The following is a 27,008-nucleotide window of genomic DNA, read 5'->3' as shown; positions in this document are numbered from 1 at the left end:
TGTTGATATATAACTAACACATCTGGATAGGAAGGGAAACAGACGGTGAGACTTTTCCTACAATCAAACTCGAGCCATATTACTCTGTGCTAGTAATTTTCAGATGATCCTTAAAATTACCTGCCCATCATCTGTAGAACCTTTGTTTTCTTTTACTCTTTCCTTTCTCTCCCCCTTTTCCTTCCATTGATATTGCCGTACAACCTTGCCTTAATGGCGTATCAGAAATAAGGCTTTAACCCTTTCTGTATCTCTCCAATTATCCAGGCTTTGACAGTGGGTATGGAACCAAAGGCTTTGTTCCTTTATCCTTCTTGACAGCTGTCCAAGCAGAATTTATAAAACAGTGAATCAATTCAGGCACCTTAGAGTTCTAATTTTACCAACTAGGAATTAAATAGTGAAGAATTTGGGAAGCAAGGAAAGAAAGACATTTATCAATGTCACCAACCATGTCAAGAGTTGGGAATTCTCTGTTAAGTTTAAGGCAGGATGACCAGTAGCAAGCACACTCCCTTTCCCTCCCCCTCCCCTCTCCCTCTCCCTCCCTTCTCTCTCTGTCTCTTTCCCTCCCTCCCTCCCTCCTCTCTCTCTCTCCCTCCCTCCCTCTTCCTTTCTCTCTCCTCTCCCCTTCCCTTCCCTCCCCTCCCCTCCTCTTCTCTCCTTTCCCTCCTCTCCTCTCCACAGATAGATAGATATCAATATAGATATAGACATAATGAAATAGTAAAGTCTTTTCTTCTCTTCTGCTTGGTCCCAGAAGGCAGAAGAAGGAAGAATTGAAGGAAATTAAATAGAAGATTTAGTCATGATGTAAAGAGAATTCTTCCTAACAGCTTCATCCCAAAGTGGAATTGTGGAGAGGTGGTAGATTCTGTCTTAATGGAGAACTTCAAATAATCATGGAAATCTATTTGTCAAGTACGTCACAGAGCAGGCTTTGTTCAGGTATGGGTTGTATTAGGTGGGACAGATATGGGATTTGTCTCCCTTATAACTGTGATATTTGATCACGGGAGCTCAGGATGGAGCCTTAGGAGTCATATATTCTTTTTTTTTAAGGGGGGAAGTCAGGGCAATTGGGGTTAAGTGACTTGCCCAAGGTCACACAGCTAGTAAGTGTGTCATGTGTCTGAGTCTGGATTTGAACTCAAGTCCTCCTGACTCCAGGGTCAGTGCTCTACTCACTGCACCAGCTAGCTGCCCCAGGAGGCGTGTGTTCTTGAGGGTTTGGAGGTTGCTGAAGATAGCCTAGTGGTTCTGTGGGTAGAGGATTGGACTTGAAGTCAGGAAGCTCAGTTCAAATCCTGTCTTTGGCACACTAGCTGTGTGTTATTGGGCAAGTCACTTAACCTCTGTTAGCCTCAGTTTTCTTACTGTAAAATAGAGATGATAATAGCAGCATCTACCTCCTAGGGTTGTTGTGAGGCTCAAGTTAAATAACATACATGAAAAACTTTGCAAACTTGAAAATGCTATGTACGTTCAAGGTGTCACTCATGACAACTATGCAGTTATGTAAAAGGCTTCAGCACATAACTTCTATGACGTGTGTGTCTGGAGAGAGTGAATTGGGAACTTCTAAGGAGCTGGGTATGCCCTCTGGGCATGATATCTGTCTTCCTTCTCTGAGCCTTATTAAAGCCTTTCTTCAACCCTTGTTAAAATATACACATGATGCCGTGACTTCCTTTGTCCCCATGGCCAAAGATGTGTTTAAGAAGATTGGCCACAGAGTCGAGAGGGTCATGCCCTTTTGGTAGGCTATAAGTGGAACCTTTGTTCCACCCCTCCTTGAGCACATTACTTTAGAACTCCACCATGTCACCCTTGGATTTGCAGCAAGAGAGGAGAGGAAGGGGATTTTTCTCCCTTTCTGCAACCTACCTTCCATTTTGACCCAGCCCAGTACCAATGTCAGCCTATATAGCTCAAGAATACTGCAGTGAGAACACGTGCTTGTCTAGGTGGGCTTGAGTTAAGAAAGAGCAAGAGTCCATGGATCCCTCTCCAGATTTGGTTTTTTTTTAAATTTTTTTCTCTCTGAGTCCAGGTCAACAGAAAATCAACCTGAGAAATAAGTACTTCCTGTTAGTAAGATTGTGTATCTAGTGGTCCAGAATTCCTTGGAAAGAATCAGATTCCCAGAAGGTGCTTCCTGAAACTGCTTTTCAGAGATGACCCTTGATAGCATCATCTTGATCCTGAACAGACCAAGACCCAGGCCTACCTGGTCAGGAGATCTGAATTGTGTGAGTTATTTGGACATATGGGTCTAAGAAGAAAGTGAAATATCTGTGTATCAGTCCCACGAAGAATCTTTATCTTTCAGAAAAAACAAACAATAACAAAAAAACCAAATTACAATGATTTTGATGGGGGTTGTTTTACATTTTAGGTATTTATTAAGATGTACTTATGAGTCTTTTATGCTTTAAGTTATTCTTTTGTGGTAGACAAAATAAAGAGCTCTCAATTCTTTGTGACTCCATTTGAGGTTCTCTTGGCAAAGAAACTGAAATGGTTTGCCATTTCCTTCTCCAGCTCACTTTACAGATGAAGAAACTGAGGCAAAGGGGGGTTAAGTGACTCGCCAAGGGTCACACAGCTACTAAGTGTCTGAGGTCGGGTTTGAACTCAAGAAGATGAGCCTTCCTTATTCTTAGGCCCAGTATTCTATCCACTGCATTACTTAGCTGTTTAGATACCCTTTACCTGATACTTATTTTGTACATAGAATAGCTTTTTGAGGAGGAACTCTCTTAACTCTTTTTGGGAAGACCAAAGACATGAGCAATAAGTGAGATGTTTTACTCTGAGATGAGGACACAAGAAGGCAAAGATATGAGAAAAAGCCTCATTTCTCTTTGAGACTAAGACATCCCTGCAATGAATCTAGGCTTCATGTAAGATTAGAGCTTGAGGTGCTTGTGGGAAGGTAACCACTGGTCACACTTAATAATGGATGGTGTGCCAGCCTTCATTTTGAAATGCTGAAAACTGAGCCCTTCTGAGAGAACTATAGAGAAGGGGACAGCAGGAAAAATGCTGGATTTGGAATCAGTTAACTCAGGTTCAAATTCCAGTGTTGCCAGTTATCACCCGTGTGAACTTGAGCAAGTTACTTAATCTCTGTGTGCCTCAGTTTCCCTTTGTTGTTAAATGAGGGGGTAGGACTTGACTTCTGAGATCTCTCCCAATTTCAAATCAAAGATCCTGTGGTCAAGTTGATATGTGTATTGAGCACTTGGGAGTTCATTGACAAATGTAGCATGAGAGCAGGAATTTAGTGGTTGTGCAAATGGGTTGAATCTGTGATGTGGAGCATGGAGAGGGGGTTGCTTCTTGGCACTCAGAAAGAATCAATCAGTGAGTAACTGAGTGAAGAAAGAAATCTGTGAGAGTGCATTGGTGAGGAAGAGAGTTAGAAGGGAAAGTTTGGGCATTTTGCTGAAATGGCAAAAGACCGGCTATGACTACATGGGGCATGCTGGGTCATTGCCCCAGTTTACCCTATGCCAACAGAGTTCATTAATCAAATTTGGAATTTTGTCCCCTGTCTGACCTCCTATCCTCATTTGGTAGAAAGGAGAAGGTCTGTGAGCAAAGTTTGGGACAAGGTATAAAATGAGGTTAGTTTAGATTACCTCTAAGATAACTTCTAACTTTAAATATTATAAAGCCAATTCCTTGCATTTTTTAAAGTTTCTATTCCCTTTCAGAATTTCACTAAATTCATGCATTCATAAATTGACAACTTCTGCTTGGCTATCATTGCATCCAGAAGTTTTAGTTTGGTTTTGTTTTACATTGAAGTTTCCATCTTTTTATAAGACATAAAAATCAATGTCAAAAGTTCTGCTTCTAACTTGCATTTTGAAAGAAATTTAAAAGCTTTTCCACAAATATAAACTGAGTCTTCTATGATACCAAGTACAGTGGACAGGGACATTTTAAGCCTGGATCTGCTGGAAGAGATCATTCAAGGTAAATGACTCAGGTTATTTCATTAAATCGTGAGCCTGAGCATCAAGGAAGTGTGATTTTATTTCCTGCCTGAAAATGAATAGGCAAGTTTGCCTAAGCTCCCTGAGAGAATTCTCTTCTGGCTGTCTCATGCACCTCTGGAAAATGGAACACTTGTGGGTCACACATTCATCACCCAAAATAGATGTGTCATGAGGGATGAGAGAAATTTTGCCAAGCTCAGCACACAACTTGGAAACCAAATTCAGAATTCACTATGTCCAATTTTCAAAAATTATTTGCTGTTTTAAAGAAAAGAAGCCATTAAAACATTGAAGTTTCCATTCGTGCCATTGAAATGCCTGGATCTTCTTTGCTTCAGCTCCAAACAGATCAGTTACTCTTGACTGAGTGCCAAGGATGTAGGGGGTGCTGTCCTGTTTTCTTCTGTTATTTCATTCATTCGTGCTTATTTGGTCAGATTCATGTACATTTGGGAAAATGGAGTGTGCTCATATAGAAATGGGATTGTCTTCTCACTTTTAACCATTCTGTAGACATTTTCATTTCCAATATATTGCAAAACATGGAAACACCACCATCTCAAGAATAGTTCAGATTACAGGTGATTCAAAGTGCAATGGAAACACATGAAAAAGGTTTCAGCTCCTTACCATACAGGATTTGTCCAAGAAAAGTGGCATGAAAGCTCCCATCAAAGATATGATCCAAAAAGGAGGCGGTGCATGACATTGCCAGAATGGGGGATAAAAACAGGATAGCTCAAGAATTACAGGGGTCCTGTGAAATCTTTAAAATCTCAGAGGCAGTTGAGCAGTACATTGGTAGATCTTCTCTGGAAGTAAAGTGGTAATAGACAGATCTATGGGGGGTGGGGAGTGCTGTCTTTGGAGCATGCACAATACTCCTTGCCTGCTCCTTTTGAAAACTTGGTGTGAGACTATGTCCAGTCATGATGACTCAGGGGGGTATACAGTGTGAGCCCAGGTTTTATAATTGGCCAGGAGGCAGAAGAACTGATGATTCAGGGATTAGTGAGCCAGAGCTCAGTTTGCTTAGAAAAGGAGTGTCCCATCAGTCTCCCACTTCCTTTTCTTTGCAGCTATGAGGAGTCAGAACCTCGAACTTCCTCTGAGGGCCAGGTGGGGAAATGGACAATGCTTCGTTGGCCACCCAGCTGCAGTAATCGTGGGCATATAGCTGCCTCTGTCTCTTTGTGTGTTTTCCCCCCACCCTGATTTATATAAACAGATATTGTGAGATTGACATTTACAAGTGAACTTGTGAATCCAAGAAATATGGAGTTCCTGTCAAAGGGAGGTCCCATTGTAGCCAGAGATGGATAGCTACATGTATGTTGTAGCAAAACTGCAATTACATCAACTACAATGCCCACAGGAGTAGTACTGAGCAATGGCTCTTGAAGTGCTTGCATGGGCAACAGAGAGAAACAGTGAGTGCAAATGAAGCAACAGTAACACAAAGAAAGGCAGTTTTGGGGGGGTGATCTCATGGCAGAGGGGAGTGCCAGGTATGGCCCTTTAGAGCCTAGGAGAGAGCTGCATCTAAGGGGGATTTCTGAGGGCTCTCCAAAGAGGCAAAAGGACTTCACCTGCAGCATTTGGGCCTTGCTCCTTTGCCACATGCATTGTCTACACATACGTACCTCGACCATTGTACAGTACATTGTACAGTAGGCTCAATCCTACTCTCTCCATGGCTGTTCTGCATATTCTGTGTACTTGTGAGTGTATGCCAACCCTGGGGGATAATGTTTGGTACCAACTGGCTTCGCTGTACTTTCTAAGTAAATACCTTTTGCAGAAAAGTTAATTGAGTGGTATTTTTTGTGGTAATACAGAATGAAAAACAAAATAAATGTGCTTTGATGAATAGCTAAACCAATTGTGGTAAATAAATATATAAGAATATTACTGTGCTGTAAGAAGTTACAAACATGATGAACATAGAGAAGCTTGGAAAAACTTATATGAACTGTTACAAAATTAAATAAGTGAACCAGGAAAAAATATACAATGAAAACTATATGATGTAGAAGCAAAGAATAACCACCACCACAAAATCTTTGAAACTGGAATGCTTCGAAATGATCCAGAAAAAGCTTGATCCTAAAGAAGAAATATTCGAAGACCCTTCTTGCTCCTTGGGAGTACAACATGGAATATAACACTAGAGTTTTTAATGTATTGATTGGTCTTAGTAATTTTTTTCTTCTTTAAAAATGTATTTTAAAGGATTTCTCTGTGGGAAGGAGGAGGCAAAAATCAAGGTAATGCAAAAAAACCAATAAAATGTATTTTTTAAAATCTAAATAAAAAATAATTGAATGAATCAAATGATTGTTAATCCTGGAAGGGCTCATGAGCTACAGTGATAGAAGCATGGTTCCTTATGGTTGTTCCTATAACCTTGAATGATAGTAGCGGGTACTTCTCTGGGTACTCAATTTGCCAATAATCTCACTGCAAGTTGTTAGGATGCTAAGATGTATAGAAGGACCCGGGCGGGGGTTGTATGTGATGCGAAATCATGGAGGGCTTCCTATGTAAAGCAGTGGAGAAAATATCTTAGTGAGGTTCCTGAGCCATTGAAGTCTCAAAGAATAGAGGTGTGATCAATCATGTCCCTTCAAGATTCTTCACGTCGTTGTGTTTGCTGACAGTAAAGTTTAGGAATATACTTAAGAAAATGTTCCAAGACCCATCTTTGCTTGAGCAGGGCTTCCCATGAGGAAAGCCTTCCTCTCTGTGGGATATGTCTGGTCCCAGGCATCTCACCAGCACTTCCATATAGTTTTACATTCATAGTTAACATTTACATATCCCCATATAGCTGGGGTTCACACTGGTATTATGGGAGTTGTAGTTTTTCAACTCAGGAAGAGATGGGATCTATCCATGCTGGAAAGACTATAAATTCCATAATGCCAGTCTGAATCACAGTCATATTTGAAAATAATTGATAAAAGAACCTAATGAGCATAAAGTAAATAAAAGATGAAAGTCTAGCAATGAACAGAATACATGTTGTCAAAGTGGAAATAATATGCATCTAGGTGCTTTGGTGGATAGAATGCTAGACTTAGAATCAGGGAGATCTGTATCCTAATCTTGCTTCATTCATTTACTAGCCATGTGACACGGGGCTAGTCATTTAGCTTCCCTTCGCCTCAGTTTCCTCATCTGTCAAATGAGATGGTTAGATTTGATTGCCTCTAATCTCTCATCAATTCTAAATCTATGATCCTATGTTTCCTTGAAAAACAATTCTGCTTTTAAAAGCCTGATGTCAATTTGATGCCTTTTGATGACTTTCTTCTTCCCCTTGTGGTGAAGAAGTCATAAGCCAGGGATTAAATGATAGTTTAATGAGACAAGTCTCATAGTGTTTTTGGTTTTTTTAGGAAGGCTTATTATCATCCAACCTTGTTTTTCCTTCTGTTTTAGGTATTGTGACAACTATACACATTACAGGCATTTAGCCCACTACAGAATGCTAGAAAAACAGATGGGCAAGGCCAATCCATAGGCCATCCAACTGAAAATAGTAATAATTCACATTTCAATCAACATTTTAAATTTATAAAACCCATCCTTCAAAATAACCCTCTGAGCTAGTAGGGGGCAGATAACACAATCCCCATTGCCTAGAGGAAATCTGTGCCTCTATAATATCTCTGAGAAGCTGACTGAAGCAATGGCTAGGATCCGCAAAGACCTGGGTTCAAGTACTACCTCTAATACATTTTGGCTATGTGATCCTAGGCAAGTCACTTTACTTCTAAGAGATGCACACAAATCTTTTGGATGGCATTTTGCAGATAGTTTGCAAATCTTTATTGGTAAAGGGGATTTCCAGACTGGATGTTCCCTACTCTGATGAATTCACAGGTCTGCATCATCCCTCACTCTTGTTCCTCCCAAACAACAACAAGAATGATAATGACAATAAAACCCTCAGATCCTTGTTCTTCTTACGGTGCATCAGGGACTGACAGGTTCATCTACTTAGAGCTTCACTGCCCGCGACTTGACTTGGAGTCCAGCTAAAGTAATCGCCTCCACAGTTTTTTACCTGCTGATATTCCTAACCATGTTACTGCTCTTGTTAAAAACCTTCAATGACTCTCTGGAATGCTTCTCTCCCATGCCACTGGGATAAGATATTGACTTCATTTCCTTCTCCCCAAAGCCCTTCATAATGTGCCTCTAACCTACATTTCCAGAAAGGATATGTTAGGTGATAACCCTGGAAAGGTAGAGCCAGACCATGAAGAAGGCCTAATTAAAAAAGTTAAATAGCAAAGAGAAAGATCTGTTTTCACTCCTGGAGTCATTAGGGAGCTACAGAGTTTCTTAAGTTGAGTAGAGGAATGGACAATCCTCTGCTTCAGGAACATAACTTTGGCAGCTGTGTGGTGGTTGGATTGGAAAGGGGAAAAACTGAATGCAGGGAGACTTCTGTAATTGACCAAATAAAATATATTATGGGCCTAAAGTATAGTAGTGGCCATACAAATATTGATAAAGGGTTAAGGGGAATTTGAAAGATAAGAAAGAAAGATAAGAGGGCTGAAGTAGAATTAGTAACGTTAAGCACCTGATGGGATATGGGAAAGGTAAAGGAGACTAAAGAATCAAGGATATATCAGAGCTTTCAAAATGAGTGACTAGAAGAAGGATGTTACCCTCAATAGAAATAGCAAAGTTAGGAAAAGTGGTGAATTTGGGGCGAAAGATTATCAGTTCTCTTTTAGACATGTGAAGTTTAACATCTAATTGGAGATGTCCACCTGGAAGGTGGAGATGCAGGACTAAGGGGTGAGAGAGAGACAGAGAGAGAGAGAGAGACAGAGAGAGAGAGACAGAGACAGAGAGGAGACAGAGAGACAGAGAGAGAGAGAGAGACAGAGACAGAGAGAGACAGAGAGAGAAGGGCCAAATATAATAATAGATAAGTACATAGATGATAGGGGTGGACAAAAATAGATATACAGAGAGATAGATATAGAGAGATAGTGAGAGAGAGAGAGAGAGAGAGAGAGAGAGAGAGAGAGAGAGAGAGAGAGAGAGAGAGAGAGAGAGAGAGATTTAGGGCTTACCTGCATAGAAAAACCCTTGGGAGCAGATGAGATCACTGAGATGGAAGAAGAGAAGAGAAAGAAGAGAATTGAGGAAAGAGTCCTGTGATTCACTTGTAATCTCATGGTAGTAGATGAATAATGATAAAGGAGACTAAGAAGAAGCAGGAGAACCAAGAAAGCAGAGTGTTATGAAAATCCAGACAGGAGAGAATATTCAGAAAGAAAGAGTGGCCAACCACCACAAAAGTTGCAGAAAGGTTTATACACATACATACACACACACACACACACACTAACTACAAAAGTTCATTCATTTTGATAATTGAGAGATGATTCAAAAATAAAGACAGAATGAACTCTACTGAGCTCCTTTATGGGATAAATACGATCCTGATATTCAACAAATGTGGAGATGGGGAGCAAGTAGAACTATAAATCAAGCTCACTAAAAAACATCAATGCAAAAATTTTAAATAAAATAAAAGGAGACTATAGCAATATACCTAGAAAATAATTCACATTGATCAAAAAGGATTCATATCAAGGATGCATAGATGATACAATATTAGGAAAATTATTAGAATTAATAATACAAATAAAGACAAGGCATGATTGTGTGTGTATGTATATATATACATGAGTATATGTGTGTATGCATACACACACTATATATGTATATATACATATACATTTATACATATAAATGCATGCATACATATATACATACACGTGTATATACACATAAATGCACATATATGCATACACATATACATATATTATACACACATACACATATACACACATACTATACACACATATGTGATACATATATTATACACACATACACATATACACACATACTATACACACATATGTGTATGTATATATATATATATATATATATGATGTCTTTAACAGAATACATGACATTAATTTTATAAGCCTCTAAATGCATAAGAATGAAAAGGTCCTTATTTATTATAACCATAGGCATATAATTAATATCAAGAGCTAAGAATGCTTGCAATGGAGAAACACTAGAAATTTTCACAATACAAATAGGAATAAAGCAAAGATTCCCTCTTCCCTCCATTATTTTTTGACATAGTTCTAAAAATGTCAACTATAGCAGAAACACAGGAGAATAAAACCGAAGGTACAAATATCATCAAAGATCTAAAACAATCTTCATTTGCAGATGACTTGATGGCATACTTATAAAGTGCCAGCAAATTATCCAAGAAAATAATTTAGATGCTTACTAGCTACATCTAGCTTTCAAGGTAGAACATAAATCCATAAAAATATCAGTACTTTTATGCTATATTAACAAAGACCAGGTAGAAATTATAATAAAATTAATTTCATTTAAAATAACTACAAAATGTATAACAGATTAGTGTTAAAACATTATAAGATTTATAATCATATAATTACAAAACACTTTTATAGTAATTAAATAACAGAACATTAACAAACTAGTTTGAGCCACAAAAAAAGAAATGCTCCCTAAATTAATTTATAGATTTAGTGTATTTCAATGAAATTGCTAGGAGAATTCCTTTTGGACCTAGACAAAATAGTATTAAAATTCACTCAAAAAAATGTAAAATCTAGAATCTCAAAGATGTATAGCATTACCAGATTTAAAATTATATTATAAATTAAGAGTCATAAAACTATATGATACTTATTTAAAAAAAGGATAGAAAGTCAGTGGAATAGAGTACATAAGCAGGAAACAGAAGCAATTGTACATAGTAGCATAATATTCTATGAACAGTGAGGAAAGACCCCAAAACTGGAAAATAGTCTAGCAGAAATTAGGTTTAGAGCAACATCTCCCACTAGATGGTATAGGGGATAGAGGGCTGGGCCTGGAGTTAGGAAGATCTGAGTTCAAATTTGACCTCACGGGGCAGCTAGGTGGCATAGTCAGTAGAGCACCGGCTCTGGAGTCAGGAGGACCTGAGTTCAAATCCGGCCCCAGACACTTGACACATGTACTACCTGTGTGACCTTGGGCAAGTCACTTAACCCCAATTGCCCTGCCGAAAAGCAAAAAAAAAAAAAAAATTGACCTCAGATATTTGCTAGCTAGTTGACCCTGGGTAAGTCACTTAATTTCTGCTTGCCTTTGTTTCCTCATCTGCAAAATGGGGATAATAATAGTAATGTCATTGTGCAGATAAAGCAAGAGAACAGGTAAATAGGGAAAACATCTTTAGAACAAATTTTTTAATAAATGTTTGATACCTAAGCCATATAGGAAATTGATGCAAATATGTAAGAACAAGAGTTATTCCCAATAGACAAATGATTAAAGGATATGAACAGAAAGTTGTCAAAAGAATAAAAGCATATTATCTACAACATATGATAAAAAGGTTCCAAATCACTAAGAATAAGAGAAATGCAAATGAAAACAGCTCAGATTGGCAAAGACAACAAGAAAAATTACAATTGTTTGTGGGTCTATAATTACAGAACAAGTTCACTAATTTATGGCTGGTGGAGCTATGAGGTAGCACAGCCATCCTGGAAAGCAATTTGGAGCTATACTCAAAAAGGCACTCGACTAGGTGGATCCTTGGATGCAGCCATTCAGGTATTAGGTTTATGTCCCAGAGAAGGAGGAAAAGGCCGCATATGCTTAAAAAATCTTTATAGCTACATATTTCACTGTAGCAAAGAACTGGAAATAAAAGAGGCTCACATTAGTTGGTGAGTGGTTAAACAAATGATAGTGTATGAATCAATCGATAAGTATATATTAGGCCCTACTATGTGCCTAGGCACTGGGGTTACAAGTGCAAAGACTGAAACAATACTCACTCCCCATGATCTTACATTTAATGGGGGAGACAAGAAGTACATAAAAATTCATACAATATAAACATAAAATTTATAAATAAATATATATACAAGTAGTTAATTGCACATTAATTCTTTTTTTTTACTTTTAAAAAATGGCATATTTATTCAAAATAAAGACTAATGGTGCTGTGCTAATTATCATAATGGTATTAATTTCAACAAAAATAATCCCAAGAAAATCTTGCACAAACACATATTCCTCACAGAAGCAGGAGTTCAACCAAAGTAATGAGAGCATTTCGGAGGCAGCTCCCTCCCAATGAGTACTCACTAGAAACATCGTTTGATAGAACTATTTACAACTGAACCAACATTTATGAAAGTTGCATGATATCAACAAGAAGTATGAGACTAAAGAAGTCTGCTTATCATTTTTTAAACAGTGTCAAAGAGAACACACTTCATGCTTTCTTTCAGTTGCTAGCATTTTCATCATAGTGGTCCAACTCATTCTTAGTAAGTGGAGTTTTCATATCTATTCAGTACCAGAAGTCTATGATGTCTTTTTGTGCCTGTTTATTGGTGAATGGGAAGAGAAATCGTAACCATCTTCTGAAGTTCATGACAGTATCTCTCTTCAACCATGATCTTCATGTGCTATCCAACTTCTTTAAAATATATGGTGTGACGAGCCACAGGGCCACGTAGAGGAGAAAGTTGCAGACCGAGGAGACCACGAAGTCACCCATCTTTCGCTTGAGTTTCTCCAGGTCTAGCCTCAGCCTCAGCCCCAGCCCCAGGTTCTTGATCCAGAACATGCTGAGTTCGGTCTATTTGTTACAGGCAGCAACTCCCCATCCTCCCGGCCAATGCATGCAGTTTCTGCACATTAATTCTTGAAGGGTAGCACTAGCAGCTGGGGATGGGGTGGATCTGGAAAGGCTTTGTGCAGAAGATAGTACCAGATGTGCTGGTCAAAGAAGAGAGGGATGCTGGGAAGCAGAGGTGAGAAGGGTGAGTTCCAAGCATGGGAAATGTGCAGGGATAGCAAGGAAATAGGAGATGGAGTTTTTGTTTGAGGAACAGAGGGAAGACCAACTTGGTTAGATGGCAGAATAAGGAAGGAGAAGGAACATACAATAAGGTTAGAAAGATGGGTTTGGGCAAGTTTGTGAAAAGCTTTCAAAACTAAGCAGAGAAGTTTGTATTTCGTCTTAGTGGCAGTAGGAAACCACTGCAGTTCATTGATTAGGGAAGTCACATGGTCAGATCTGTGTCTAAGAAAAATCATTTTTGGCATCAGTGTATAGAATGGATTGAAGACATGAGGGAGGTGAACCAGTTAGGAGGCCACTGCAATAAATAGATGGAAGGTGATGAGGGCATGAAGTAAGGTGCATGTGAGTGGACATGCAGGAGATGTTTGGATGACAGAAATGACAAGACTTGACAAGTGATTTGACAAATGGTTGAGTGACACCTATGAGTTCAGGAATAATGCTGACATTATGAATCTGCGTCACTGGATAGATGGTGGTGTCATTGACAGAAATAGAAAAGTTTGGAAGAAAGGAGGGTTAGAAGAAGATGAGTTCAGTCTTAAACATATTGGGTTTTTAATGTCTCTGGGACATCCAGTTTAAAATGTCTAGTTGGAAATTCGTGATCCAGGACTGATGATAGTGAAGAGATGGGCTGGATGGGAGTCATCTGCATAAAGATGATAAATAAACCTTTGGGAGATGATGATATTACCAAAAAGGAGAATGAAGGGAGAAAAGACAGGGTCCAAAACAGAAACTTGGTGGAATGCCTACAGTTAGGGGGACATAATGTGAAAGATAAGTCCGTAAAGATCAACAAATAGAAATCAATCAACAGAAGACATTGTGAAGAGAAATCAGACAAACAGGAGATGATCCAGGAGACAAAGCTCAGAGAGGAGTAGGTATCCAGGAGGAGAGGGAGGGTAGTGAACAGCGCCAATGAAAAATAGAGGTGAGGAGTAATTAGGACAGAGAAAAGACAGTCGATGTATGAATATAATGGAATATCACTGTTTTAAAAGATGACAAATGGGCCAAAAACCTGAGAAAGCTAGTATGAAATGAGGCAGAATGAAATGAGTAGAATCAGGAGAAAAAAATCACATAATTTCTACATTTCCAAGGAACCCAACTGTGATCTATAATCAACACAATGAGTAATCATACTTCCCACCTCTTGGCAGAGAGTGATAGAATAGAGGTGCAGAATGAGACGTGCATTTTCTCATGTGAGCAATGTGCGAATTTGTTCTGTATTAATATGCTTACTATTGCAAGGAATGGTTTTTCATTGGTAGGGTGTTCGATTAAGCTAGGTTCAGATTCAGATTTGCGCTGGCAATAAGACACACTCCCAACAGAACAAAGTTTTTATTGAAAGACAGGTAAAATACTCTATCAAACCCACAACCACATTAAACAACAATTCCTAACAAACACAGTTATTGCAGTGACCAAGGCAGAGACACAGACACACAGAGGCATCTACAAACACAGAGATACTTACAAAAAGACATTCACATAACATACAATGTACATACGTACACTGCCTATGCCACGGCTTATCCAAAGTTGGGGAACCTCTGGCAGCCTCCTTGGTAGTCCCTTCTGAATGCAGCCCCAGGCGAAGCATCCTCCCTGTGGGTGAGGTTCAAATGTGCCTGTCCCACATGGTGACTTTTGTAGTTTTTCCCACCAAAGAGGAGAGCCACCTTCTCCACCCCCACCTCCCCATTCATTCCTAAGAACTGGCCAGGTTAAAGTTTCTCCAGGGGGAGAGGAGTTATTTCCTATCCTTTGTCTTAAGAGTTTCCTGTTCTTTGTTTAGGGCCTGTCAGTCTCCAAGAGGGAGAGTCTCTGCAAAGGGAGCAGGGAGCTTGACACATATGTGCTGGGCTTACACTATAGTATCGAGGATCTTCTCTAGTGATTTATCATTCATAGGGGTGTTGGGAGAAGAAGGGTAGTGGCATTTATACAAATAAGGTGGGAGAAAGAACAAGCATTCAAGTGCTCACTGTGTTCCTGGCACTTTACAAATTATAGATCTATTGATTTTCACAACAACCCTGGAAAGTAGGGGTTACTATTATTTGTATTTTAGAGTTGGGGAAACTGAGGCAAGCAGAAGTTAAGTGACTTGCCTGGGGAACACAGCAAGGAAGTGTCCGAGGCCAAAATTCAATTCAGATCTTCTTGCTTGACCTACTGGAGTGTAAGCTTCTTTGAGAGAAGGGAATGTCTTTTGACTCTTTTTGTGTCCTTAGTACTTAGCACAGTGCCTGGCACATAGCAGGAACTTAATAATGTTTATTGAATGGATGGATGGATGGATGGATGGATGGACGGATGGGTGGATGACTGATCCATTTAACCGCCTAGGGATAGTGATAATTATGCTAATAAGAAACAAAAATGTAAAATAGTATCAGTGACATGGAAAATAAACAGAAGAGAGGAGAGTTTTTTTGTTTGTTTTTGTTTTTGGTTGTTGTCCCATACTCTCTTGGGCATCCATAGGGTATTATGTCTCATCAGACTTTGTACCACTTCCCTTCCTCTAATGATATTTGCTAACACAACATTGTATTCTCTTTCCTTCTGTATGCACCTTTCCTTCTGGTTTTAGATTCTTCTCTATTGATTTATCTGCTTATGCTCTGGGCTTCTGCTGAGGCTTTTGCTCGGTAAATCTTTAATGTTGAACCTTTTTATAAAAATTCTCCAATTACTCCCTTTGCTAATAGTTGTATTTCTGAGGCTCTGCTGCAAAACTTCTTTAGCTTCCTTATATTGGGTGATATAGGGCTCACTAATGTGGCTTTGGGCAGCTGGGTGGCACAGTGGATAAAGCACTGGGCTTCACATCAGAAAGACTTCTTCATGAGTTCAGATCCAGCCTCAGACACTCACTAGCTGTGTGACCCTGGGCAAATCACTCAAGCCTGTTTGCTTTAGTTTTCTCATCTGTAAAATGAGCCTGAGAAGGAAACGGCAAACCACTCTACTATCTGTACTAAGAAAACCCACAAATGGGGTCATGAGCAGTTGGACATAACTGAAATGACTCAACAACAAAACCGAAGTTAATACTTTAAGAACCCTGAGCGAGGATAGGACTTGCCCCAGCAAGGTTTTTGTCCTTTTTCCTTCAGACCCAGGGCTGCTGCCCACACTGGCATACTACCCTGATTCCTACCTCTGATATCCTTACCTTTTTGGCTAAGATGATTCAGCTTTTTGTGGTTTTGGGTGAGGCTAGGAGTGGGGGGGTGGGGAGAGCGGAAGTTCCTGGCACAGTCCCTCCAGCCTCGTGACTCCCTAACTAGGGGCAGGCCTCAGTCAAAAGGCAACTGTTTTCAGCCACCTTATCCCAATCCCCCACACATTTCCCCTCTATTTCAACTATACATGGCTAGTCAGAGTCTGCCACTCCTAGACAAGTTGGGGTATTCCCAAAGAGTTTCTATAGCACCAAGGAATTCCAAGATGGGCTCCTGCACAAACTTTTGAATCAGCTTGTGCTCCTGACAAGGAAAACCAATTGTTTTCTGGAGGGGTAGAGAAAGGAGTACTGAGTGATCACTTTTAGGGTTAATATTCTCCGGTGTTAGTTTCTGAGGATTTTACCTTGTAGGTATTACATATATGCACATACATACATACATACATATAGATATGTATGTGTGTGTATGAATGCGCACACACACAATCATTTGAATTTAGCTAGAATTACTGTACACATGGCACATAATTCCTCCTTTTTTCTTTTGGAGAGTTGGAGAGTTGAATTGGTTTGGAGAAAGTGACTAATATACCATCTTTCAGGGTCATATGAGTCTACATTGATAAATTTAACTAGCAAAATGTTTTAATGTAGGATATAATTTTAAATTTATGTTTGTTTTAACCTGACAGATGAGAGACTCAGACAGCCATTTTTGGATATGGCTAATATGATAACTTGTTTTGTTTGACTGTGCATATTTATTACAAGTTTTTAGTCTTCTTTTCATTTTAGAAAGGGACCAGATAGAAAAAGATGCTAGTTACTTGGGATAAAAACAAATAAGGTCCTACTAATCTGCCCACAGCCTCTCCAACACGAACTATTTCAGTGTTTTTTCTATCTTTGCTAATTTGCTGGGTGTGAAATGAAACTTCAGAATGTTTTTGATTTGTATTTCTTATTAATGACTTTATTCTTCCTTAAAAATATGAAAAAAAAATTGTCCTATGGTAGCCATAGCAGCAGCAGCAGCAGGACTGTGCTTCATGGCCAAGATGTATGACTTCACCAAGGATTCGATGGTAGAGTTCAGAGGAATTGGCTGAACTGGGGATGGGAAGATCTTATGCAGCCAGAATGGGGATGTGATGTGAGTCCTGGGCCAGAAACCTACCAGTTCAGAGGCACTCAACATGTTAGGGAAGTCCAAGAGTGATGAGATGAATATGAAGGTGCTAGACTTTGAACTCTTTCTGCCAATGCTGCAGACCACAGCAAAGAATAATGACCAGGGCCCATATAAAGACCATGTAGAAGGGCTTTGGGTGTTTGATGAGGAAGGGAACTGCATAGTTATGGGGGCTGAAATCTGATACATCCTTATCACCCTGGGTGAGAGGACAGAGGAACCGGTGGAGGTGATGTCAGCGCATGAGGACAGCAAAGGTTATATCAGCTCAGAAGAGCTAGTCTGGATGTTGCCGAATGGCTGAAAACAACTCCCCTTTACACAAAGAACCCCCTAACTTTCCGGGGTGAAAATCATCCTCTTGCCCCTGATGCTACTAACTACATTTTCAGGGTTGCCAACCCTCACCATCCATCCTCCTCGGACTATTTACTCTCTGTTTCCACCAAATAAACTTGCTCTCTGCTCCTAAGAAATAGTAATGATAATTCTAAAGGTAGAAATGGGAGTTAGTATTATTTACCCATCCTTCCTCTCTAACCTTCAAGGAATGAATACTAAATTTCTACAATTGCCTAGATGAGACATGCATGGTCTAAGAAAGCTATAGACAGTAGGAAGTCTCTGAGTCCCAACACCAGACTTAGGGGTTTGTCAGATCTCCTCTTTTTGGAAAGAATGGGAGAACAAAAGGGGAGGGATATCGTGTGGTATTTCTAGTCGTGCCCTTTGCTTAATGACTTGAGGCAATTGGGCACACTCCTTGACTAATAGATTTAAAGATGAGGGATCTGAGAGGGCATCAGGTTCAATCCTCTTATTCTGCAGATAAGGAAACAGAAGTCTAGAGAGGTTCATTGATTTCAGCATGGTTACATAGGTCACAAGTGTCAGAGCTGGCATTTGAACCTAGGTTCGCTGCCTTTGAAGGCCATCTACATTCCACTAGGAGAACTATCCACTAGGAGACCAGACCAGAGAGAGAGAGAAAGAGAGGTGGGGGAGGGGAGGGAGGGAGGGAGACAGAGACAGAAAGACATAGACAGGGAGAGACAGAAAGACGGAGACAGAGAGACAGAGAGACACAGAGAGAGAGAGAGACAGGCAGAGAGACAGAGAGACACAAAGAAAGAAGAGAGAGAGAGACAGGCAGAGAGACAGAGGGAGGGAGACAGACAATGAGGAATAGAGAGACAGAGGGAGAGACAGAGGGGGAGAGACAGAGAAAGACACATACACACACACACACACACACACACACACACACACAGAAAGAGAGAGAGAGAGAGAGAGAGAGAAGAGAAGAGAAACAGGGAGAGAATATGTGCTTCTGGTTTGTCTGGGCAATCTTGCCAGGATCTCAAAGTCCAAGTAAGGTCATTTCTCTCCCAAAGCTTTCCATTTTTTATCATCCCCAATAAACATTATACAGTTCCATTTTTCTGTTAATGCCTCCTTCTGGAGCACACTGTGGATGTTGTTTTAAGAGCTCAGACCTCTCTTGCCAACTTTACATTTTATACAAGAACCAATTATTTCTGTAGGGAAAAAAGCCTCATTAATTTTTTCTGTTAATAGTTTCATTGGTTTGTGAAAGAGACAGTCATGGTTGAGAGAAGTCATTGCGGTTTAATTAAAAAAAGTGAACACCTAAAAATTTAAGTTGATTAATTCCTTTAAATGACTCTGGTGTCTAACACACTGGGTCTGCAGCATGCTTAGCCAAAGCTTCAGTATAGTCTACTGTGCCTGGGAAATTAGCAGCCTAAATGTTGTTAACACAGGCAATATCAAAGGAAGAGTAAGTTAGGAACAAAGTCGAAATCTAGGAGTTCAAAAACACAGATCAAAGTCAAAATGTTGGCCTCTGTCATTCCTCCCACCATCTGACCTCTCAGGACCTCCCTGAAGATACATGTTTTTTTATCAAATAGGACGGCCCTTTGTTTCCAGAGGTCAGCTATACACACACGATCATACAGAGAGATCAGGGTGTTAGTCCAGATTTCATGGTCAGAGACTGCTGGAAAGGCCTCTGTTTTCTGTTTTAGTAATGAGGTATTGCCTAAACTGTGACTTTCACCAGATACAAAAAATGAAGGCCCATTATAATAACATTTTATTGTAAAAAAAAAATTGACAATTGTTAAGGCCTGCTCTTGAAATTTGACCTTGATAAAGATACAAAAGACCAGGAGTCTCCAAACTTTTTCTCCTGAGATTTCTTTGGTATCAAAACAAGATGTGATCTCCCTGCATTTTTTATTTCCTTGAAGACTCAAGTTCATTGGTGTAAACCAGGAATGCTTATAAAAAAGGCCCTTGTGGAATAATAAGGCAGCTATATAATGCAATGGATAGAGCCCAGGACTTAGAGTTAGGATAAACCTGAGTTTTAATCCCAACTCAGACATTTCAGCTGTGTGACCCTGGGTGAGTCATTTCACTACTGTCTGCCTCAGTTTCTCCACTATAAAATGGGCATAACAGCACCTACCATGCAAGGTTGTTGTGAGGGTCAAATAAGATAATATTTGTAAACCATTTAGCATAATACGCAGCGTACAGGAAGTATTAATAAATGCATGTTAAAATCAGTCCTCTTGCTATCTTCTCAATTTTTGGCAAAGGTGCCACCATTCTGCTAGTCACCCAGGCTCACAATTGGATTAAACAAGATAATCTTTGTAAGGCACTCAGCAAAAGGACCTGGCACATAGTAGGTGCTTCCTAAGTGCTTCTTCCCTTCCTTTGTTTCTCCCCCTCTCTTCCCAGTCTACAGAGATTAGCTGGATACAGATTATAAAAGACTTTAAATGCCAGAGGAGATTGTATTTTACTCTAGAGACAATATGGAGATCTTGAAGGGAAATTGGTATGGTAAAAATTGTATTTTAGGAATATCAATTTGCCAGCTATGTGGAGAATGAATTAGAGAGAGAAGTTACCCTTTTATAAAAAGTTCCATTTATTACTATGCTTTTAGTATGTGTTTTTTAAATAGCTATGTTGTATTTTGTCAGTTTTTTTCCTGCATCTATTTATATACTTATGTGATTTTTCTTGTTTTTGTTATTGGTATGGTTATTGGTGTGCTTATAGTATTTCTAATATTAAACCAGCCCTTTGTCCCTGGTACACATCCAGCCTGATCATAATGTGTGATTTTTTCTGTAATCTCTTTGCTTTTGTTTTATGTAACATCTTTGCATCAATTTTCCTTAGAGAATGGTTTATAGTTTTCCTTCCCTGATTTGGCATGCCTTGGCTTATGTGTCAAAACCACATCTGTGTCATAGAAAAAATTGGTAGAACTCTTTTTTTTTTACCTATTTGAAAAAAAAAACACAGTTTGTATAATATCAGAATTAATTGTTATTGAAATATTTGGTAGAAGTTACTTGCTAATCCATTTGGTCCTGGGGTTTTTTCCTTAGAAAATTCATTTATGGTTTATTCATTTCTTTTTAAAGATAGGATTATGTAAGTATTGTATTGTCTGCTCTGTTAATCTGGGCAATTTATATTTATGTAAATATTTATCCAATTCATTTATATTGTCAGTTTTATTGGCATATAGTTGGGCAAAATAGCTTTTTAACAATTACTTTACTTTCATCTTCATTAATTGTACATTCAACTTTTCATTTTTTGAAAATGGTAATTTGGTTTTGTTTCTTTAAAAAAAATCAAGGGGAGAGAGGATTCTGGGAAGATGGTGGAGTAGGTCAGCAAATTTCTAGCTGTCAAGATTTTCCTCCACAAAAGAGATAAAATAGCACCTCTGGGAACATACAGAGCCATGAAAACAAATAAGAGTGGGGGCAGAACTGAGGTCCTCTTAGGACAATCAGAGAAGACCTGAAGATTTCAACCTGTGAAGAGTAAACACCCCCTAGGTTAGGGTCTGCTTTAACAACTGGAGGCAAGCTGCTTAAACAACAAGCCAAAAGCTCTGGGGTTAGCTGGGTTGGGAGGCTGCCTCAGCCCCAGCCACAGGAACTTTATCCCCCAGGACAGTGAGGGAAGTCTGGGAGTCTGACCTGAGGAAGATCTAGGGAACCTCTGCTGATGAGGAACAGCAGACCCAGCTGTGCTGTGGAAGGGCAAGAAGGAACCAGCACACAACTGGTGAGTGCAGAAGCAGTGTGGCAGAAAGCCCCTAGCTGTGGCACTTATAGGAGGTGGAGGTCTTGGTTTGAGTTCAAGGTCAGAGGGGAAAATTGAAGAGGATCAGAGGCCAGAGGCACCATCTCCCAAACCCCAGGACTAGAGGTGATTATAAAAACTAAATTATTACCAAAAAATGCACAGACAAAGGAGAAAGAATCTAACCATAGTGAGCTACTATGGGAATAGGGAAGACCAGCATTCATCTTCAGAGGAGGATATTGAAACAAAGAAACCCTTTTCTACCCCAAAGAGCAATGCCAAATGGTTGCCTGCCCAAAAAGAATTCATTGAAAAACTTAAAAAAACTTTAAAAATTAAATGAGAGATTGAGGAAAAAATGAAAAGAAAAATAAGAATATTCCAAGAAAAACAAGACGATTATGACAAGAAAGTCACCCAATTAGAAAAGGAGATCCAGAATCTTAAGGAAGAAAATGACTCCTGGAAATCAGAATTGGGGAAGGTGAAGTTGACAAAGTCTTAAGAGATAAAGAAATACACACACACACACACACACACACACACACAAACATATGCATATATATATATATACATACACACATACACACACACACACACACACACACACACACACACATATATATATATATATATATATATATATGAAATGAAAAAATAGAAGAGAAGGTGAAACATCTCATAAGAAAAACAACAGATGTAGGGAACAGATCAAGAAGAGAAAACATAAGAATAATTGGGCTACCTGAAAGTTCTGATAAAAAAAAACAGTCTTGATACAATAATACAAGAAATAAGTAAAGAAAATATCCTGAAACATTAGAACAAGAAGGGAAAGTAGAAATAGAAAAAAAAATTCACCCATCACCACCTGAAAGAGATCCCACAAGGAAAACTCACACGAATATTATAGTTAAATTCCACAACCCCCAAATCAAGGACAAAATATTACATGCAACAAGAAAAAATCAATTTACTTATGATGGCACCACAATTAGAAACACATAAGACCTAGTATTGGCAACACTAAAAGATTGCTGGTCTTGGAACACTATATATCAAAGAACAAAAGAACTGGGCCTCTGGCTGAAAATATCATACCCAGTGTAACAACAATGTTGCTAGTGGCTATTGTGGGGTTGTAAGACCAATAATACCAGCACACAGGAGGGCTGCTAGCACAGCTTTTCTGATCTGCTTTTCTAAGGAAAGCAATTTTAAGGGGTTAACAATCTCATTTGAATTAAACATACAAGTATCATTCACTTAGTTCAGGGGGAAAAGCCAGCACCCTGAACTTCAAGGAAAACAAACAGAAATTACAAGCAGAAATTATATAAACAGAACAAATAAACACAAATCAACAGTCAAGGCTTCTAGCCATCTGACCAGGACATTATATACGTAGTTACCAGAGAGAGAAGCACCAACATCTGTTTTTCTCAAAGCCAGGGGGCTCCTTAATGGCTACCCAAAGTCTCCTCTGGCCATATCACATGAACATTCTTCCAGCGAGTGAGCCCCCAAAGCACAACCTTTCTTCCTGCACTTATGAAAGTTCTCAATTCTCAGTTCTTGATTCTGAATTCAATGACTATCCTCTAGGTATATATACCCTTTTTCAGGGCCCAAGGGCTTCACACCTCTCAATGGCTTCATACCTCTCCTGACTTAATTACCAAAACAGTGTGGACCTTCCTACAAACAAAGGCAAGACTCAATCATAGGCCCTTGGTGCTGAGAAGCACTCCAAAAGAAAAAAAAAACAGTAAAAAGTCCTGCTTTGCTTGCCCTTATACCCATCAAAGTTAAGCATAATTCTGAATGAAAAAAGTGGACATTTGATCAACTGTCAAACTTTCAGGACTGTGTAAAACAAAACAAACAAAACAAAACAAAACAAAAAAACAACTCTGAACTCAATATAAGATTTGACATATATAAGCCAAGAGAAATATAAGGTACATACCAATGACCAATTACAAGGAACTAAATAAGGATAGAATGTTTACCTTTTATGTATGGAAAATGTAAAACCTATGTCTAAGAGTGTTATTAGTAATTACGTAGCTAATAAGAAATATTGGGGTAGACCTGAGTATGAAAAGATTTCAAAAAAGTAAAGTTCTAGAGCAACTAAAAGAGTAATTGTCTTATACAAATGAGGTGCAAGAGGAAGAACCAATACAGAGGGATTAGATGGGGGATGGGCTGTTAGCTTTGGAAACCTACTTTCATCTGGAATGGATTTATGAGGGGAAAATACATATACATCCAGAAGAGTATAAAAGTCTTCTAAATTTAGAAAGAAAGAAAACTCTAAGAGGATAAGGAGGGGGAGAGGATAAAGAAGGGATCTTTAAAGGGGAGGGCGAAGGAATAGATTTAAAGGGGGATATAGAAGAGTCTTTAGATTTAGGGGAATGAGAGGATAAGGAAGATAGTTTTAGAGGAGAGGGGGATGGAATTGGTCAAAGGGGGGTACAAAAAGGGTGTTTAGACTTAGGGTAATGGCAGAAGACAAGGGAGGGATTGCTGGAGTGGGGGTAAGTTCAGTAATATGAGGGCAAGGCAGCAAGTAGGAGAGATAGGAGAAAAGAAACATGCACAAACATAAAAAATCAAGATTGGGAGTAGAATCTCTTAGGGAAAGAATGATGCTTATATATGTATGTATCTGTGTATATGTATATGTGTATGTATATATCAATACCTATGTATAAATATAGCCACGTTCAATTGTAACCTTGGGGTGGTGGGTAGGGGGAACAAAGTGGGGAAAAGAACAAAGTAAAAATTGCTCAGCAGAGAGCAAAAGAAAACCTATAAGGAAGCAAAGAAAAGATGGGCAGTCTTCTACATAATGCACAGATTAATCTATAGACTTTCTTGAAATGATAAGTTATTGCTATATCTTCTTAATTCGCTTCAATGTTCTGTTGTGTACATGACATGTTTTTTCTTTTGTTATTTTGTATTTGTTTATAATGTTTCTTTTTCTTATTGTGTATTTGTTTTAGTGTTTGTCTTAAAAAAGTTTTTAAATAGTGATTTATCTATTTTTTCCCATGAAACCAGCTACAGTTTAATTTATTAATTCAACTTTTTAAAACTTTTAATCTTACTAATCTAATTAATCAACTAATGGTAATTTAGTTTTGTTGGTCTATACTTTCTATCCTTTATTCATCTATTTACCTTCCTATGTCCCCTCCTCAAAAGTCTGTTTTGCTTCCAGCCACATAACCTACCCTTCCTCTCCCTAATCATCACACCTCCTCTTTCTCTTAGGCCTTTTCCTTCCTACATCCCTTTTGGATAAGAGGAATTTCTTTACTCAACTCTGTGTGTGTGTGTGTGTGTGTGTGTGTTTGTGTGTGTGAGTGTGTGTGTGAGTGTGTGTGTATGTTCGTGTATGTATGTGTGTGTGTAGTCCTCCTTCCTTAAACTAGTTCAGAAGAGAGTTCAAGAATTGCCCACTTCTCATTTTCCATGTTCACCTCATTAAAAAACAAAAAGAAACTCTTTCTTGTGTGCCTCTTTTATTTGAGAACATTTCCCCCATTCTTCCTCCCCTCCTCACCTTCTCCCAGTGCATCGCTCTTTCTTGTCTTTCCATTCTTCTTTGGAGATCATCCTGACATAATAGACCCACACCCATGTCCTCTGTTTAAATAGACTCTTTTTAATTGCCCTAATGAGGCTAAAGTTCTCGGGAGTTACAGGCATCATCTTCCCCTTTGGGAATGTAAATAGTTTAACCTTATTAAGTTCCTTATAACTTCTCAGTGATGTTTACCTTTTAATATTTCTCTTGAGTCTTGTGTTTGTCACATTTTTTCTTCAGCTCTGGTCTTTTCATCAGTAGTGCTTAAAAGTCCTATATATCATTAAATGTCCATTTTCCTCCATAGGATTCTATTTGGTTTTGCTGGGTAGATTATTCTTGGTTGTAATCCTAGCTCCTTTGCCTTTGGAACATCTATTCTAAGTCCTCTGTTCCTTTATTGTGATAGTTGCTAAATTTTGTGTGATCCTGATTATGATTCCATGACATTTGAATTGTTTCTTTCTGGTTGCTTTCAATATTTTCTCCCTGACCTGGGGACTCTGGAATTTGATAATAATATTTCTGGGAGTTTTCATTTGGGTATTTCTTTCAGGAGGTGATTGGTAGAGTCTTTCAACTTCTAATTTTCCTTCTGTAACTAAGATATCTGGGCAGTTTTCTTTTAGAATTTCTTGAAAGATGATGTCTAGGCTCCTTTATTATATCATAGCTTTCAGGTAATCTAATGATTCTTATATTATCTCTCCTTGACCTGTTTTCCAGGTCAGTTGCTTTTCTGATGAGATAGTTCACACTTTCCTGCCATCTGTGGGAACTGCTCCCTGCCACTTCACTCACAGCCCACATCCTGTCCTGCTTCCATTCCTCTATGCTAAGCCAACCCTCACCTTGGTGTCTATACACTCCTCCAAATCAGGTTGGGACTAAAAAAATGATTCACCTTACTTTTGGTGTGTTTCCCTATTAAGAAGCTTTCTCTACTTATTTTGCGGTAGAGGTTTTTTAGGAATTTTGGTAGTTGTGACTTTGCACTCCTCTATCTTGGCTCCTCCCCATATTGACAACACTTTGAGAACGATAATAGAACCTTTTAAAAGAGGGTTCCCATGGTTTCAAGAGGAAGAGCTGGAGAGAGAGTAGCTAGGCATTCAGGATGAAAGGATGAACACAAAAGAGATCTAGTTTCCCTTGAGGGGTGGCCAACCATGTGGGACCTCCAGAGAATTTCGAAGCTACAAGGATGCCAGAGGATGGAGTGAGGTTTGTGTGAATGAAACACAATTTCACAGGCATAATAAATAGCTTGTTCAAATTTTGAAAGTGTTATACTTCTTCAGCTTGACCCCAAAGGACAAAATTAGTTAGTTACAGTAGAAGAAAGTTGGTGAGGCTGATTTAGGGATAATGTCAGGAAGTTATTTCCTAACCAATAGAGCTCTCTGTAAGTAGATGGGTTTTCCTTGGGAGGCAATAAGACAGTTGATAGAGTGTTGCACATGGAGGTAAAAAGACATCTTTTCTGAATCCAAGTCTGGCCTCAGACACTTACTAGCTATATGACCCTGGGCAAGTCCTTTAACCATTTTTGTTTCAGTTCAGATAGCCATTTGTTGGGTAACTATCTTGTAAAGTGGATTTCTGCTAGATGATCTTTTCCAATGCTGAAATTCTATGATCTTATTAAAGTAGATGCATTCTTTTATTGAATTGTAAAAAAAATTATTTTAAGAAAAACAGTCATTTTGACTATTGATTTTGTCTTTGTGATGGCGACGGACTTGTGGTTTCACTGGTAGAGGAACCGCCCAGTGCAGAAACTCCCTGTACTGTTGCAGATCAGCCACTTGTGATCTTGGGGTTGTTTGGAATATTGAGAGGTTAAGTGACTTGTCCTGGATCACCCATCAAGTAAG

The 27,008-nt window shown here is 39.0% G+C and overlaps 1 protein-coding gene across 1 annotated transcript; it reads right to left on the bottom strand.

Annotated features, from left to right (window-relative positions):
* Nucleotides 1-12,558: 12,558 nt before the first annotated feature.
* LOC118854780 (mitochondrial import receptor subunit TOM5 homolog) lies at nt 12,559-12,726 on the bottom strand. The gene has a single exon (XM_036765033.1). The coding sequence runs from the start codon at nt 12,724-12,726 to the stop codon at nt 12,559-12,561; it is 168 nt and encodes a 55-aa protein (XP_036620928.1).
* Nucleotides 12,727-27,008: the final 14,282 nt, after the last annotated feature.

Source organism: Trichosurus vulpecula, chromosome 6 (genome assembly GCF_011100635.1).
Source record: "Trichosurus vulpecula isolate mTriVul1 chromosome 6, mTriVul1.pri, whole genome shotgun sequence".
In the NCBI taxonomy this organism is placed as follows: domain Eukaryota; kingdom Metazoa; phylum Chordata; class Mammalia; order Diprotodontia; family Phalangeridae; genus Trichosurus; species Trichosurus vulpecula.
Note: the sequence above shows the minus strand (reverse complement) of the source record. Positions and strands in the feature narration are given on the sequence as shown.

Excerpts from the sequence above, each read along its gene's own strand:
- LOC118854780 (XM_036765033.1), bottom strand. The coding sequence starts at position 12,726 with ATGTTCTGGATCAAGAACCTGGGGCTGGGGCTGAGGCTGAGGCTAGAC.